A 17,299-nucleotide genomic window follows, 5' to 3' on the forward strand; every position below is an offset into this window, starting at 1 on the left:
CACAGTGCTATGCCATAGTGCCCACATAACCAACAGCTGCAGTGCACCATATAAAGTGATGCCCACACTTGCCTCATATCAATGACAGCCAGTGCCTCCATAATACTGAGTTACAGCTACAGTGCCCCGTTTGAGTTCATCACAGCGCTACCAATAATGCTATTGCCAGTTACAATGCCCCCCATGAATACAAGAAATATGGCCCCGTGTTAATACCAAGGACATTGCCATATATATATATATATATATATATATATATATTACAGCCACAGCATAATATCCACAGTGCCCCCATTAGAAAAACTTGCCACAGTATACTCACCACCTCCCTGCTCCTCCGCTGTGCAGTACTTGTAATACAGAAAGTCAAACATAATCCCTATGTGTGCTCCCCCTACTGGTGGCTGAAAACAGTCAATATTTTGTGTGGCTGTATGAAGGGAAGCTGGGGATTTGGATCTTCGTCTCAGAAAAGCTTTGACCCCTAGAAAGATATATTACGTAGTAGAATGAATAAAATGTAATTATAGGTACACTTTACGGCTATGTCCACACGTACAGAATATGCCATAGGCAAAGCCGACGTTTATTTTTAATGTGGATTCTTAAAAAAATTCCAAGGCTGACATGGATTTGCTAGTGGACCCGCGCATGGATTAGCCCTATTGTCATTAAAAGGGGCTAAATCGGCAAAAAGAATGAGCATGCCACTTTTTTTTTTTTCCGCGGTTCATATACTTCTAGAGCATGGGAATGGTGTTACAAAACCCCCACTCAATTGCATTGAAGATTGTGAGCGAATTGGATGTGGATTTCGGCACAGAATCTTCTCCAAAAGTCCTTATTAAATCCTCAACTTGTGAGCATAGTCCTACTCTTTTCCTGCCCTGTCGGTGTTACTGTTAACCACTAAACCACCAGGGATATTAGCTATTATCCCATAACCACCATAGAGCACTTCTGATATTACTTCACCACCCCTAGACCATTAAAAATATTAGGTATTAACCCCTAAAACACAAAGGATACTACCAAGAATACTATCACTAACCCCTAAACCACTCTATGTAAAGTCATGCGATTGGCAAAGTGAATATAATTTTGCTGTCTCTGTTATGGGCATCAACAAATTTGAAACCCCCCTTTAAAAACACTGCTAACCTAAGGTGAAAAGGACTTAACTTTGAAAATATTGGGGATGCCCCCCATTATCAAAACAAAATAGCATTTTCTGATGATCTCTATACTAAAATCAGAGTGCAGGGACTTTTAATTTACAACTTAAAGAGGACCGGTCACCTCTCCTGACATGTCTGTTTTTAGTAAATACTTGGATTTCCCAAGAAAGAAGACTGCAGGGCACAGCATTTGCTCAAACCCCTTCGAAATAACAACTGACCCACTTCCCAACATATTAAAGACTCATACACCAATGTAATATTTAATGGGTGGGGGTCAGCCACAGTATTTATTGAGAAGAATCCAGATAACTTAGAGTCTTAAGCCTACAGCCGGTTGCATGTGACCTCCGATGGTCCAACAGCCACAATATGATGACAACCGCCAGCTGCGACTTAATCAGTAAGGCCCCATGCACACGGCCGTGCCCGTACTCACGCCCCGCTATTGCGGGCACGGGCAGCCACCCGAATTTTCGGGCTGTGCTCCCATACAAAGTACGGTCCGTAAAATGCAAAAGAACGGACATGTTCCATAATTTTCTGAATATTTCTACGCCACGAACACCCATCCGTAGCGATACGGAAAGGTGTCAGCAGCCAATAGAACTAAATGGGTCCGTAATTGCGGACCGTATCACGGTCCGCAATTATGGAGAGTTTTTACGGTTGTGTTCATGGGGTCTAAGACCTGATAGCTCTACCGGGCTTAAGATGAAATTAACTTTTATTTTTGAAACCATCATGCCTGAAACAGGAAATAGCAGGACAACATTCCCCACCAAAAATCAGCCAACAACTGGGGCGGAAGGGCTGGACAGGCAAAATCTTCTTTCAGGGGTGCAAGAAAAAAAACAAAGAAAAAAAAAACAACGCCCCTGCAGGACATATCCTATGTGTGGGGAGCACCTTAAAAATGACCTGCCATGTTTTTTTAATTTATTTTAAAAAAACATACCTCCTCTTATTCCTAGCGTCTAATTGATTTCAGCACTGAATTTTTTGGCCCTCCAATTGTCCCACTACGGCCCCCGCTCCGCTTGGCACCCAACATGCTAATTTTAAGTGAAGGTACAGCAAGGAGGACACCTCATCTCTCCCCTGTAGGGGTTGCCTCTGCATCACTGGGACACGGGCCAATCAGAGTGGACAGCCTCACAGTGATGCAGAAGACCTTACAGGGATGCAGGAGACAACACCAACTGAGGAGAGATGGTCTCCGCCTCTCTGTCCCTTTACTCAAAATTAGCATATTAGGTACCAAGCGGAGCCGGGGCCATAGCAGGACAACGGGAGGGCCAAAAAAATAATAAATAAATTACAGCGCTGGAATAGAGAGGACACGAGAAATAATGGGAGGTATGTGGTTTAAAAACAAAAATAAAAAAAAACCCATGACAGGTTCTCTTTAACCCATTACACCAAATTACCTGTTGGCCCAACCCCTGGACAGTAAAGCCCTTTCTAACCTGTCCCATGGGCCAAACCTTCGGCCAGTTAACCTGTTTCTAACCTGTCCCAGAAATAAGGGAGTGCCCCACCTATATAGTGCAGCCCGCAAAATGCTGGAGAATCTTTTTGTAGGATTATGCTGTTTCTCTGTTATTCCTTCTGGAAATTTATGAATAACTGGTCAACAGGATGTTACGGTTCCTCTTGTCAAGACTGTGTAGAGACATCTCCCAGTCGTCAATTTAATCATACATTTCTAAATTCATAAATGAGCTGTGTGTGGTTAAAAGGTTTATAGGAGATAACAAAAAAACAAAACAAAATCCAAAGTTCTTTCTTGAAGGTGTACAATGAATGTTCCCTATTGAACAACAAGTAGAGATATTAAAAATCGTGAGGAATGAATATAGAAAGTATATTAGAAAAATGAATGAAGCCGGACAAGCCCTTCACGAAAAATGCATTAAAATTAAAGCAAAGCTAATATAAAATGTGATATCAAAATATGCAGAGCATTGACATTTAATGTCCAGTCTATTAAAGTAAAACGGATGTGTTCTGCTTCAGGGAATGCAGTTCTGAATTATGGGCATGGTTTGGGCGTCATACCTTTTATTAAATAAACACAATAGTTAATTACAACATTTAATTGGCACTAAAAAGAGATACACACACACACACATATATATATATATATATATATATATACACACACACACACACATATATATATATATATATATATACACACACACACACACACACACACACACACATATATATATATATACACACATACACACACACACACAGTTTACCTAGTTCCTAAATACATTATATACATAAATCAAAGGAACAAAAGAAGTATAAACAATGTACACTCACAATCATTCGATTTGTAGAAAGCGTGATTGTGATTTCTGCCGTTTCTCCAGTGAGTAAAGAACACCGGCAGAATACAGTCCATTTCCCACATCATAAAATGAGAGTACTTTGTAGGGTGCTCCAGAGCAGCTGTAAATAATAAACCTCCAGTGACCCCACTGTGGGGTAATATGATTTAATGTATTAAGTTCTAATGCACTCCCATGGATCTCACACATGGGTATACAAAAAGGAGAGGGAGAACCTTAGAAAAATACAAAAATAGGTTCCCATGTGGGTTCAGGAAAAGGCAATGGGCCAATCTAAGTTGAGGCCCAGGCTTCACAGTCCCCTTAGAGACCAGAGGGCATACCCGTATGATACATATACCATCACTGGTGGTGCGGCTATTGCCCTGGCAGCCATACTGTGGGGTCATTATGCAGCATATAACAGCACTTCTCTCAATGATTTCAGCAGTCACATTGTCTGTGATAGTATTAAAATGAATCCCTGAAGATTTGGCTGAAGTGCCACCACCTGCCCAATCTGCTATGAGTGAGAGTGTGGAAATTTTTATATAAATTTAATGGAGTTCTAATAAAGGTTTGCTGCAAAACAACAAGGAGAATGACCATGAGCAGTTCAGTGTTTTTTGTTTAAAATGATCATCTTTTTGTCCCTTTAAATGAAGAATCAGCATGCTCTGGACCAGCAGAGTATAGGGATGAGCTGGAGTAGGGATGAGTAGTCATATCGTGTGCTCGACCAATAATCTTCGCGAGGTCCGAAGGAGGTAAAAATAATAAATAGGACAGGTTCGGTAGATCTGCTACGAGGACTACAATTCTGACTGAAAAGAAACAAAGATGTGGCATTCATTAGATATCTATATAATTAGAGCAAATAATTATAAAAATATTTGATAAACGACCTTGGCTGGTTTCCTATACATTATGATCACTAGATAGGAAGCCTATTGTATGAACTGCCCCACAAAATAGCTTGACCTCAAATATTTGAAGTTTTTATAAGGCTTTGTTCACATTAGTGCCATGACCCATTCATAACGGACCCATGAAAGCTTTGATGTATTCGTTTTGTAATGGATCCCAACGAATCCTGTTTGATCCCATTGACTTATAGTCGAATTCCCTATAAACTCAAGGTATGTAAAATGGCAGCACGGCATTACCTTCATTATTCCATATATCCAGGACAGAAACGACGAGACTCTTGTGTACACCCCAACTTTGCCAGGCCGTCCACAGCCATCTCCCCAGCTTACAACACCAACTTGTTCCCAGTGCGACTCTTCACCCAAATACACCAAAGGACCACCACTGTCACCCTAAAAGGGACAACAGAGATAAGAAAATAATGACATTCAGCCTTTTGTATGAGAAGTAAATCATAGTCTAATATAAAATACTAGTAACAGGTTTATAATTGAATACATAAATTACATGCAAAACATTTTCTTGGACTGTATTGAGCATCTGCTAGAGATACCTGGCAAGTGTCAACCCCGCCGGAGAGTCTGCCAGCACACATCATGGTATCTCGGACTTGGTTAGAATACTCTTGGTTGCATACATTGCTGGATATTAAGTTGATAGAGACTTCCTGCAGTGTGGAGGCCAAGGCTGCTGTAGAAAGGCAAAATTTAGAGAAACGAGGCATAGATATATAAGCGGAAAAAGCAAGAAAAGTAAAAGAAATATCCGAACATTAGGACATGTTTTCAGTAAAGGGGTGGGTAGAATAAGGGTATGTGCACACGCAGAGTCAAAAACGTCTCAAAATACGGAGCTGTTTTCAAGGGAAAACAGCCCCTGATTTTCAGACGTTTTTTGAGCAACTCGCGTTTTTCGCAGCATTTTTTACGGCCGTTTTTGGAGCTGTTTTTATTGGAGTCTATGGAAAACGGCTCCAAAAACGTCCCAAGAAGTGTCCTGCACTTCTTTTGACGAGGCTGTAATTTTACGAGCTGACAGGTCGTCGGCACAGAACATTGTAAGACCCATTGAAAGTAATGGGCAGATGTTTGCCGACGTATTGGAGGCGTTTTTTTCAGGCGTAAAACGCCTCCATTACGTCTGAAAATACGTTGTGTGAACCCAGCCTAACTCTGGTGGGTGTGCGATGGTACACTATTTTGATGGAGAACGTTGGACAAAACAAGATTTGTCAGAATGGCCAATGTATGGAAAAAATAATAATAATATTTTTAAGAAAAATGCTAAACTTTGCAGCGACATCCAATGCGAACTTACCACCTCCTTCCACAGTGTGACCCCAGCCAGTCACTAACAACGGTGCATTATCTGGCAAGCTGACATCAAACCCCGGAAGACAGATCGGCTGTATTGATGCTGAGATGTCAAAAGTGAAATGAGTTTAGTAAGTGAAAATGAGGAGTGATACTAACTAGAACGAGTGTTAGAAATAGGTCCTGCGCCTGTAGAACTCCTACCGATGTGAAATTATAACTCCCAGTATTCGCTGATGACTCCAGGCTGTCAGAAAGCATGTTGGGAGTTATAGCTTAACAATAGATAGTGATCAAAACTATACAGAGCATACAGGAACAAGGGACCAAAGTCTGTCCTGAGTACCAGTTTTAAGCCAGATTAGGCGAGTTTTAAAGTGTCTTTGTCCTTAGACAAGGGCATTTCTAAAAGATGCCCATGAAGGACTAAACTAGTGAGTTCTAAGAGCTCTATACAGCTTGCAACACCAGAGTTTGGGGTTGTATACTGCGCTTGGCATCCAGCTAAAATACATTTGGGTGGAGCATTGTTAGCTGCTGTCAGTCAGCAGTTCTCAGCCAGTCAGCAGTAATCAGAGTGTTGTCAGCAATAATATTTGGATGCGTGCTGCTGACCGTGCTCTCCTCCTGATACTCCTCCCAAATGTCCAAATGGATGCCAGGCACAGTACACAGAACCCCAATCTATGATCGATGTGGTAAGAGCCCTTATTACTAATTTACCCTTAGTTTTGGGCAGTGGATTCACATAAAAAATTTCTCAACTTCTACTTGTAGGATCAGGTACAACACATAGGTCACAATTTTTTCCCGACCCCATCATAAAAATGCACACTCGGCCAAGCCTGCATCTTTATTTCAATGAAAAGAGGGAACTATATTGCTGCCAGACCACTGTGGCATTAGCTTATCTCCAGAGGAAACAAAGGATGGGGGGGAAAACAAAACAAAACGGTAGACCCCATACACATAGAATTGTCAGCCGAATCAGCGAGTTTGGCCAACTATAGCCAGATTTGATCCTACAACCTTTAAAATAAAAATCTGTCAGATCTGCCAGTAATTGTCAACATGGTGCCATGGGTCAATAAATATTGCGCTGGTTTCTTACACCATTTTTAGTGGCATGATTAAATTTCATGTATGAATCATCTCACTTCAGAAAATAACAGTATTTTTTAGCGTAGTCTTATTACCTGATAAGGTCAGGTCACTCTGCAGTTTTAGTATAGCAATGTCATAGGGCTTTTGATTTAAGTTGTAAAGGGTGTGAACGAAGATCTTATCCACTTGTGATGCAAAGATGTAGGAAAGACTGGCACGGCCAGCCTGAACACGCCATCTATCCACCTGCTGCTCATTCCTAGATGGGAGACAAGACTAAATTATCTTTATGCAATAGAATAAAGTTACTTACTGCGACTGAGGACCTGTATTAATATTAGAAAACCAGCGAAGCCATGGCATCCAACAGCCCACGGTGTCCACCAAGGAACAAGCGCGCCAGTGATATCAAAGCTAAAGTTATACATAAGGCCATGACTTACTTTTGGAAACAATGTGCCGCACTTAAGATAATACGGGGGGTAAGAATGCTTCCTCCACACGAATGTTGTCCCATATACTGCAAGCTGACCTGCCAGGGTGAATTCTCTATAGAGGTTTCAACTCCTCCAATAATTCGCTGTTTTTTATGATTAACACCACAGGCTAAAAAAACAAACAAAAACAAAGTAATATGAGAGTTACAAAGTAAATATACAATACATTAATAATAGAAAAGCAGTGAGACTGTACAGATGTATAATGTAAAGAAGACCAGTCAGCTCTCCTAATACCATTGACAACGGGAATGGTAACACATAGTTGTTAATGTATTCACATATTTCCAGGAGGAATAATAGAGCAACAGCACAGTGCAGAGTTCCAAGAAAATATATTGTAGAATTGTTATTTAATGGGGAATACAAGTATTTGCTAACCCAGACATGTCAGGAGAGGTGACTGATACTCTTTCAAAAAATATTGGAATGTCTATATCCGCATGGGAGGATACAGATAACTACGTAGATCCCATGACTCGTTCTTCTGTCTCTGCCAAAACTGGATTCAAGGAAATGTTAGCAATTTTATGATTGGCTTGTTTGCATTGGATTTCCTGGGTCTTGTTTAGGGTGTACAACAGGACGGCTCCTGACGTAACAATAGGGATCCGTTAACCCACCGGAGGCGAAAAGTGTATTCCTTAGTCCTCCTTCAGACTGGTATACATCGGGTCTACCGTTTGAGGGATGGAATAGTGCAGTAAACTGCACTATTCCATACAACAGGATCCCGTAAAAAGACGTATATCCCGAAGTATACTTTTTTCAACATGGGAAACAATGGGTGATATATGTCACTGTATGGCAGATGTTACAGGCATTCATTAAAAGGTATAGGCCATGAGCCTTTCAGGACGTATATGCTAAAAATGGATGCCATAACGATCTATGGGTAACAGATGCTACGGTTAGGCATTTGTCCAAGCCTACGTTTAACATAATTGTCGGGAATCTTTTACTGGGATGTGAAAATACCTTATAGAACAGATGAAAGCAACATCGAGTTTTTCAGTCCCTAAAAATGGTCCTACTGCTGGGACTTCCACCGCTCAGCTGTTTTAAAGAGACCGCATCGCTCGTACGACTTAAGTAAATAAACAGATGGAGCAGGCTGCACAGGCGGGTACTGTAGTGATAATGGGAGATTTTAATTTCCGGGATATTAATTGGTTTCATGGTTCGGCTTCAACTGCAAAGGGGAGACATTTCCTCAACCTGTTGCAGGAAAATTTTATGGGCCAGTTTGTGGAAGACCCGACTAGAGGTGAAGCTCTGTTGGATCTGGTCATTTCTAATAATGCAGATCTTGTTGGGAATGTCAATGTTCGTGAAAACCTCGGTAACAGTGATCACAATATAGTTACATTTTACCTATACTATAAAAAACAAACGCAGGCTGGGAGGGCAAAAACATTTAATTTTAAGAAAGCCAATTTCCCCAGGATGAGGGCGGCAATTCAGGATATAGACTGGGAAGAACTAATGTCAAATAATGGAACAAATTATAAATGGGAGATTTTCAAATCTACTTTGAGTTATTATAGTGCAAAATGTATTCCTATAGGTAACAAGTATAAACGACTCAAATTAAACCCCACATGGCTTACACCTTCTGTGAAAGGGGCAATACATGACAAAAAAAGGGCATTTAAAAAATACAAATCTGAGGGTACAGCTGTAGCCTTTGTAAAATATAAAGAGCTTAATAAAATCTGTAAAAATGTAATAAAATTAGCAAAAATACAAAATGAAAGGCAGGTGGCCAAGGATAGTAAAACAAATCCTAAAAAATTCTTCAAGCATATAAATGCAAAAAAGCCAAGGTCTGAACATGTAGGACCCCTAGATAATGGTAATGGGGAGTTGATCACAGGGGATCAAGAGAAGGCAGAGTTACTAAATGGGTTCTTTAGCTCTGTATATACAACTGAAGAAAGAGCAGCTGATGTAGCCGGTGCCAGTGCTGTTAATATATCAGTTGATATACTGAATTGGATGAATGTAGAGATGGTCCAAGCTAAATTAAATAAAATAAATGTGCACAAGGCCCCGGGACCAGATGGGTTACACCCTAGAATTCTTAAAGAGCTTAGTTCAGTTATTTCTGTCCCCCTTTTCATAATATTCAGAGAATCTCTAGTGACTGGTATAGTGCCAAGGGACTGGCGCAGGGCAAATGTGGTGCCTATTTTCAAAAAGGGCTCTAGGTCTTCCCCGGGTAATTATAGACCAGTAAGCTTAACCCCTTAAGGACGCAGCCTAGTTTGGGCCTTAAGGCTCAGAGCCCATTTTTCAAATCTGACATATTTCACTTTATGTGGTAATAACGTCGGAATGCTTAAACCTATCCAAGCGATTCTGAGATTGTTTTCTCGTGACACTTTGGGCTTCATGTTCGTGGTAAAATTTGGTCTTTATTTGTGAAAAATTGCAAAATTTAGAGAAAATTTACAAAAAATCGCATTTTTCAGAATTTAAATGCATCTGCTTGAAAAACAGACGGTTATACCACCCAAAATAGTTACTAGTTCACATTTCCCATATGTCTACTTTAGATTGGCATCGTTTTTTGAACATTATTTTATTTTTCTTGGACGTTACAAGGCTTAGAACATAAACAGCAATTTCGCATATTCTTTAGAAAATTTCAAAAGCCTTTTTTTGAAGGTGCCAGTTCAGTTCTGAAGTGGATTTGAGGGGCCTATGTATTAGAAACCCCCATAAAACACCCCATTTTAAAAACTAGACCCCTCAAAGTATTCAAAACAGCATATAGAAAGTTTTTTAACTCTTCAGGCATTTCACAGGAATTAAAGCAAAGTGGAAATGAAATTTGCAAATTTCATTTTTTCTGCTGAATTTCAATTTTATTCAATTTTTTTTTAGTAACAGAGAAGGTTTTACCAGAGAAATACTACAAAATATGTATTGTCCAGATTCTGCAGTTTTTAGAAATGTCCCACATGTGTGTCTACTGCGCTCGTGGACTAAAACACAAGCCCTAGAAGCAAAGAAGCACCTAGTGCATTTTGAGGCCTCTTTTTTATTAGAATATATTTTAGGCAGCATGCCAGGTTTGAAGAGGTGTTGAGGTATCAAAACAATGGAAACCCACCAGAAGTGACCCCATTTTGGAAATTACACCCCTCAAGGAATTCATTTATGTTTTTTGTTATCATTTTGACCGCACAGTTTTTTCACAGCACCTATTTGAATTGGGCTGTGAAATGAAAAAAATGATATTTTTTCCAATAAGATGTCATTTTTGATCAAAATTTCTTATTTTCACAGGGAACAACATACCCCATTTTGTTGCCCAATTTGTCCTGAGTGCGGCAATACCCCATTTGTGGTGATAAACTGCCGTTTGGGCCCATGGGAGGGCTCAGAAGGAAAGGAGCGCTATGTGTTTGTTGGAGTCCAGATTTTGCTGGATTGGTTTTCGGGTGCCATGTCGCATTTGCAGAGGCCCAGAGGTATCAAAACAATGGAAACCCACCAGAAGTGACCCCATTTTGGAAACTACACCCCTCAAGGAATTCATTTATGGTTTTTGTTATCATTTTGACCGCACAGTTTTTTCACAGCACCTATTTGAATTGGGCTGTGAAATGAAAAAAATGATATTTTTTCCAATAAGATGTCATTTTTGATCAAAATTTCTTATTTTCACAAGGAACAACATACCCCATTTTGTTGCCCAATTTGTCCTTAGTGCGGCAATACCCCATTTGTGGTGATAAACTGCTGTTTGGGCCCATGGGAGGGCTCAGAAGAAAAGGACCACCATTTGGCCTACTGGAGCTTTTCTGGTGCTAAGTCATGTATGCAGAAGCCCCTGAGGTACCAGTACAGTTGAAACCCCCGAGAAGTGACCCCATTTTAAAAACTACACCCCTTAAGACATTCATCTAGAGGTGTAGTGAGCATTTTGACCCCACAGGTACTGTGTAAAAGATAATGCGCAGCAGATGGTGCAGAGTGAGATTTGCAATTTAATATATATATATGCCATTTCAGTGTCCAATATATTGTGCCCAGCATGCGCCACCGGAGATATACACCCCTTAAATTGTAATGTGGGTTCTCCTGGGTACGGCAATACCCTACATGTGGCTGTTATCAGCTGCCTGGGCATACGGCAGGGCTCAGAAGGGAAAGATGAGGGGGGTAAGCTGTGCGGAGTGCATCAGGGTAAATTAAAAATCAAGGGATGTATGATACATTTTAAAACAATCTTTTATACAGAGCCCTGGTTTTTCGGGACACGTGTCACATTGGTATATTGTGTTCTTCCTTATCCCCCTCTTATAGCAGACTCTGCACCTCTTTTGACTCTTTCCCTTTCCACCGGTTTGGGGAACTTCTCCTGGAAAGTGTTGCCCTGGTACGATGCGTGTGGCCTCGCTTCCAGAAGTACTGGGTGCCACCCCTTCCTGGTCCCTAAAGATTAGATCTTGAAATTCCAGGAAAGTTCCCCTCTGGCCTGCACATCGACGTAGCACGTACGCATTGTACAAAGCCATCTGTATGATGTGCCCGGCCAGCTTCTTATACCACACCGCATGGCGCTGTAGGGCTTCAGGACTTGATTTGACAAGTCCATCCCTCCCATGTACCTATTGTAGTCCAGGATGCAGTCTGGTTTGGGGGTGGCCTTTCCTTCATATATCCTAAATTTATAGGTATACCCTGATGCACTCTCGCACAGCTTATACATCTTCACGCCATACCTTGCCCTCTTACTTGGCAGGTACTGGCGGAATTGAACCCTCCCTTTAAAATGTACCAGGGACTCATCAATAGAAAAACAATTCTCGGGGGTGTATGCTTGGGAAAACCGGGCACTGAAACGGTCTAATAGGGGTCTCCGTTTATACAAACGGTCAAAACTGGGGTAATCTCGGGGTGGGCACGGCTCATTATCAGTATAATGTAAGAAGCGAAGTATTGCCTCATTTATTTATTTTTTTAGGTTCCAGTTCATTTCTGAAGTTGCTTTGAGGGGCCCATATATTAGAAACCCCTATCAAACACCCCATTTTAGAAACTAGACCCCTCAAAGTATTCACAACAGCATTTAGAAAGTTTATGAACCCTTTAGGTGTTTCACAGAAATTTAGAGCAAAGTAGAGGTGAAATTTACTCTTTTTATACCATTTTTTTTATAACACAAAAGGATTTATCAGAGAAACACAAATTAATACTTATTGCCCAGATTCTGCAGTTTTGATAAATATCCCACATGTGGCCCTCGGGCGGTAATGGACTGAAGCACCGGCCTCCGAAGCAAAGGAGCACCTAGCGGATTTTGAGCCCTCTTTTTTATTAGGCACCATGTCCGGTTTGAAGAGGTCTTGTGGTGCCAAAACATTGGAAACCCCCCAAAAGTGACCCCAATTTGGAAACTAGACCCCTTGAGGAATCCATTGTAGTTTTCTTGGGGTGCATGCGGCTTTTTGATCAGTTTTTATTCAATTTTTAGGTGGCGTGGTGACTAATAAACAGCAATTCTACTATTGTTTTTGTATACTTTTTTTTTTACAGCGTGCACCATGCGCTATAAATGACATATTCACTTTATTCTGCGATACGATCACGTCGATACCAGATGTTTATAGTTTTTTTTTATGTCTTATGGCGTTTGCACAATAAAATACGTTTTGTAAACAATCATTCACTTTTTGTGTTACCTTATTCTAAGAGCCATAACGTTTTTATTTTTCAATCAATAAAGCCGTGCGAGGACTTATTTTTTGCGTAACGAACTGTAGTTTCAATCAATACCATTTTTCGGTACATGCGACTTTTTGATCTCTTTTTATTCCATTTTTTGGGAGGTGAAGTGACCAAACAATTGTGATTGTGGTACGGTTTATTAATATTTTTTTTTACGGCATTCACCGTGCGGGATAAATAACAAAATAATTTTGTAGTTCAGGCCGTTACGGACGCGGCGATACCAATTATGTATAGTTTATTTGTTTGTTTATATATTTTTATTAATAATAAAGGAGTGATAAGGGAAAAAGTGGGACTTTTACTTTTATTACTTTTAAAACTTTTATTTTCTTATTTTTACACATCTTTTTTTAACTTTTTTTTTACTTTATTACTTTGTCCCACTAGGGGACTTGAGGGCAGGAGGCCCTGATCGCTATTCTAATACACTGCACTACATGCGTAGTGCAGTGTATTAGAACTGTCAGCTACTCACTGACAGCAAGCATAGTGGGTCCTGACGTTGTCAGGACCCACTAGGCTTCCGTCTATGGCATAGCCGGACGCCATTGTTTGGTGTCCGGTTGCCATAGTCACCATCGCCGGCCGCTATCGTGTAGCAGGCCGGCGATGGCGGATTAACCCCTAAGAAGCCGCGATCGCTATTGAACGCGGCTTCTGAGGGGTTAATCGGCGGGGGAGCTCCGCGATCGGTCCCGGCACATTGAGCAGTGATAGTCTGCTGTCGGAAACAGCAGCTATCACAGCTCATGAACGCGCCCCGCGCGAACGGCGCCGTGTTTACTCCATGACCTACTATTAGGTCACTGAGCGCGAACGCTACAGTTAGCATGACCTAATAGTAGGTCATGGAGCGTTAAGGGGTTAACATCCATCGTGGGGAAAATGTTTGAGGGGCTATTGAGGGACTATATACAGGATTATGTGACAATAAATAGCATTATAAGTGACCGCCAGCACGGTTTTACTAAGGACAGAAGTTGTCAAACTAACCTAATCTGTTTTTATGAAGAGGTGAGCAGAAGTCTAGACAGAGGGGCCGCTGTGGATTTAGTGTTTTTGGACTTTGCAAAGGCATTTGACACTGTCCCCCATAGACGCCTAATGGGTAAATTAAGGACTATAGGTTTAGAAAATATAGTTTGTAATTGGATTGAGAATTGGCTCAAGGACCGTATCCAGAGAGTTGTGGTCAATGATTCCTTCTCTGAATGGTCACCGGTTATAAGTGGTGTACCCCAGGGTTCAGTGCTGGGACCACTATTATTCAACTTATTTATTAATGATATAGAGGAAGGGATTAATAGCACTATTTCTAGTTTTGCAGATGACACCAAGCTATGTAATATAGTTCAGACTATGGAAGATGTTTGTGAATTGCAGGCAGATTTAAACAAACTAAGTGTTTGGGCGTCCACTTGGCAAATGAAGTTTAATGTAGATAAATGTAAAGTTATGCATCTGGGTACCAACAACCTGCATGCATCATATGTCCTAGGGGGCGCTACACTGGCGGATTCACTTGTTGAGAAGGATCTGGGTGTACTTGTAAATCATAAACTCAATAACAGCATGCAATGTCAATCAGCTGCTTCAAAGGCCAGCAGGATATTGTCGTGTATTAAAAGAGGCATGGACTCACGGGACAGGGATGTAATATTGCCACTTTACAAAGCATTAGTGAGGCCTCATCTAGAATATGCAGTTCAGTTCTGGGCTCCAGTTCATAGAAAGGATGCCCTGGAGTTGGAAAAAATACAAAGAAGAGCAACGAAGCTAATAAGGGGCATGGAGAATTTAAGTTATGAGGAAAGATTGAAAGAATTAAACCTATTTAGCCTTGAAAAAAGACGACTAAGGGGGGACATGATTAACTTATATAAATATATTAATGGCACATACAAAAAATATGGTGAAATCCTGTTCCATGTAAAACCCGCTCAAAAAACAAGGGGGCACTCCCTCCGTCTGGAGAAAAAAAGGTTCAAGCTGCAGAGGCGACAAGGCTTCTTTACCGTGAGAACTGTGAATCTATGGAATAGTCACCGCAGGAGCCGTCTCAGCAGGGACAGTAGATGGCTTTAAAAAAGGGTTAGATAATTTCCTAGAACAAAAAAATATTAGCTCCTATGTGTAGAAATTTTTCCTTCCCTTTTCCCGTCCCTTGGTTGAACTTGATGGACATGTGTCTTTTTTCAGCCGTACTAACTATGTAACTATGTAACTATGTAACTATGAGAAGGCTGTAATACAGTGTAGAGCAGCTACTGCTGTGTTGGTGATTCACAATACGAGCAGTGACCGGAACGAAGAGGAAGCAGTTCTCGCAAGAGTGCTGCGGCCTCTTCAAAACAGCTGATCAGCGTGGGTCCTGGCAGTCGGACCCCAAGCGATCAGCTATTGATGGCCTATCTTGAGTATAGGCCATCAATTTTAAGGGACTGGAAAACCCCTTTAACTTGCACTTGACTGCTTCCTAGAACCGACCAAAACCAGATAACCTATTAGTTTGCTTGGAGAGTGCAGAAGAAAATCAGAGTACCCATTAAACCGTTTAAAGCAAACAAAGTCCATACAAATGTTGCTCAACTCTGCTGCAAGGCAACAATACTAATCAAGTCTCTGGGCCACCCTTAATACTTTAACTGTTCAGGGCCCCATGGTTATGGCTTGAAATGGTAAGTAGATGCCCCATACATTTCCCATACTGTATAAAGCATATGACATGTCAATAGATCTGGACAAACTTACTTATACAGCTCAGAGATACAATGTTCCCGGATGAACAACTGTTGAAAAACAGACACAAACCGTTATAAGAAGAATAAATAAAGTACCGTCTTCTCAATGAGGAACTATTCACACATTGGGGTTACATTGTTTTTTTTTTTCTACACAAAACCTTAAAACTGCAGTGATTTGACACAATTTTGCTGCAAAAAATGGAATACGTCCATGACATTAGGTAAAAGATTGGAGAGAACCTGGGCGGTGAGTGGGAAAGAGAGCTGCTGTGAGCGCGGTGTAGGAGAAGTGTGTGGAGATGCTGGAAAAATTACGACACTTATCGTTCGGCCTGTGTCTGATGTCCTGTTGCGGGTCACAAGCAGGGGTGAGCTGCAGGGGGTACAGTCAGGAGACCTCCCACGTGGACAGCAACCAGTAAACCAGTTGTGACCTACTAGGTCTAGTATTGCCAGACCAACCCCTCTATCATGGAGAGGTGACCATGGCCTTGTCCGTGACAGCAAGCAAAGCCAGCCAGCCATCATCTGCCTGCCTCGTGTAGAAGACTGTGCCTCTCATATTGAGATAAACTTTGTATTTTCCATGCTGTGGCCGGTTGTGCTGAGAAACCAGACATAGCAAAGTTTGAGTTTGCAACCCATCGCCTGTGATACACCTGCAGCGGCCATAAACCAGCCAGGCCCCCACACATCATACACTTTCCATTTTATTTTCGGTACCAAGTAAAAGCTGTAACTCCATTACTCTACATCATGCTATTAGGTAGTAGAATTGGTGCTATTATGCTGGTGAACAGTAGTAAGAAAGACGTGTATATTATAGTTTTAGGAATTCTACTCACCCAGTAATAGGATTCACCTGAATGCCACTGTCAACTACCTGGATAGTACTGAATGCCCCGTTTTGATCGCTTGTACTTGCAAAGGAGAATGTAGGGTTACTGAAATACAAGGACAGAATGGTTTTTATTTTCGGTATTATCTAAACAAAACGCGTCAGTTTATGTGAAGCATACAGCACGACAAAAGGGCATGAGTGTTACGAGAAAAATAATTAATAGCGGTTAAATAACGAAGAAATACTGATTATTCATATTCTACAACATTATTACCCTCTTAGTTTTCTCTGCTACATTCCATGCCATAAAGTGAGAAGCTGCTATTCTACTTTTTTCCACTAGAGAGCAGCATTTATCTTCATTATGTACTTCAATGTCGACGGAGTACCAAAATATTCATGTCTGGTTTGAGAGTACCCAAAACAAGTCAAATACTCTTCTTTATTTTTCAGGGCATTGATCCAGATTCTGTGGAGCTGCAAGTCTCTGCAAGGCGTGCTATAAAGTGACCAGAAACAAGACTGCTCTACTTAGGTTGCAATGTTGACACTCCAGTAAAGGAGCAGGAAGAATGTCAAAATTACTTGTTCAAATAATACAA

The 17,299-nt window shown here is 41.0% G+C and overlaps 1 protein-coding gene across 1 annotated transcript in view; it reads right to left on the reverse strand.

The window, feature by feature from the left end:
* Positions 1-3,423: 3,423 nt before the first annotated feature.
* Positions 3,424-17,299, reverse strand: part of TMPRSS4 (transmembrane serine protease 4) — a 48,828-nt gene continuing 34,952 nt past the window's right edge. The window contains exons 7-14 of the mRNA XM_075838936.1: positions 16,702-16,800; positions 15,864-15,901; positions 7,314-7,476; positions 6,963-7,129; positions 5,771-5,869; positions 5,007-5,143; positions 4,690-4,845; positions 3,424-4,347 (exon numbers count right to left, since the gene is read on the reverse strand). Coding sequence (XP_075695051.1) covers positions 4,336-4,347; positions 4,690-4,845; positions 5,007-5,143; positions 5,771-5,869; positions 6,963-7,129; positions 7,314-7,476; positions 15,864-15,901; positions 16,702-16,800 — 871 coding nt within the window. The 3' untranslated portion in view covers positions 3,424-4,335. The remainder of the gene's footprint in view (positions 4,348-4,689; positions 4,846-5,006; positions 5,144-5,770; positions 5,870-6,962; positions 7,130-7,313; positions 7,477-15,863; positions 15,902-16,701; positions 16,801-17,299) is intronic.

Source organism: Rhinoderma darwinii, chromosome 10 (assembly GCF_050947455.1).
Source record: "Rhinoderma darwinii isolate aRhiDar2 chromosome 10, aRhiDar2.hap1, whole genome shotgun sequence".
Classification (NCBI taxonomy): Eukaryota; Metazoa; Chordata; class Amphibia; order Anura; family Rhinodermatidae; genus Rhinoderma; species Rhinoderma darwinii.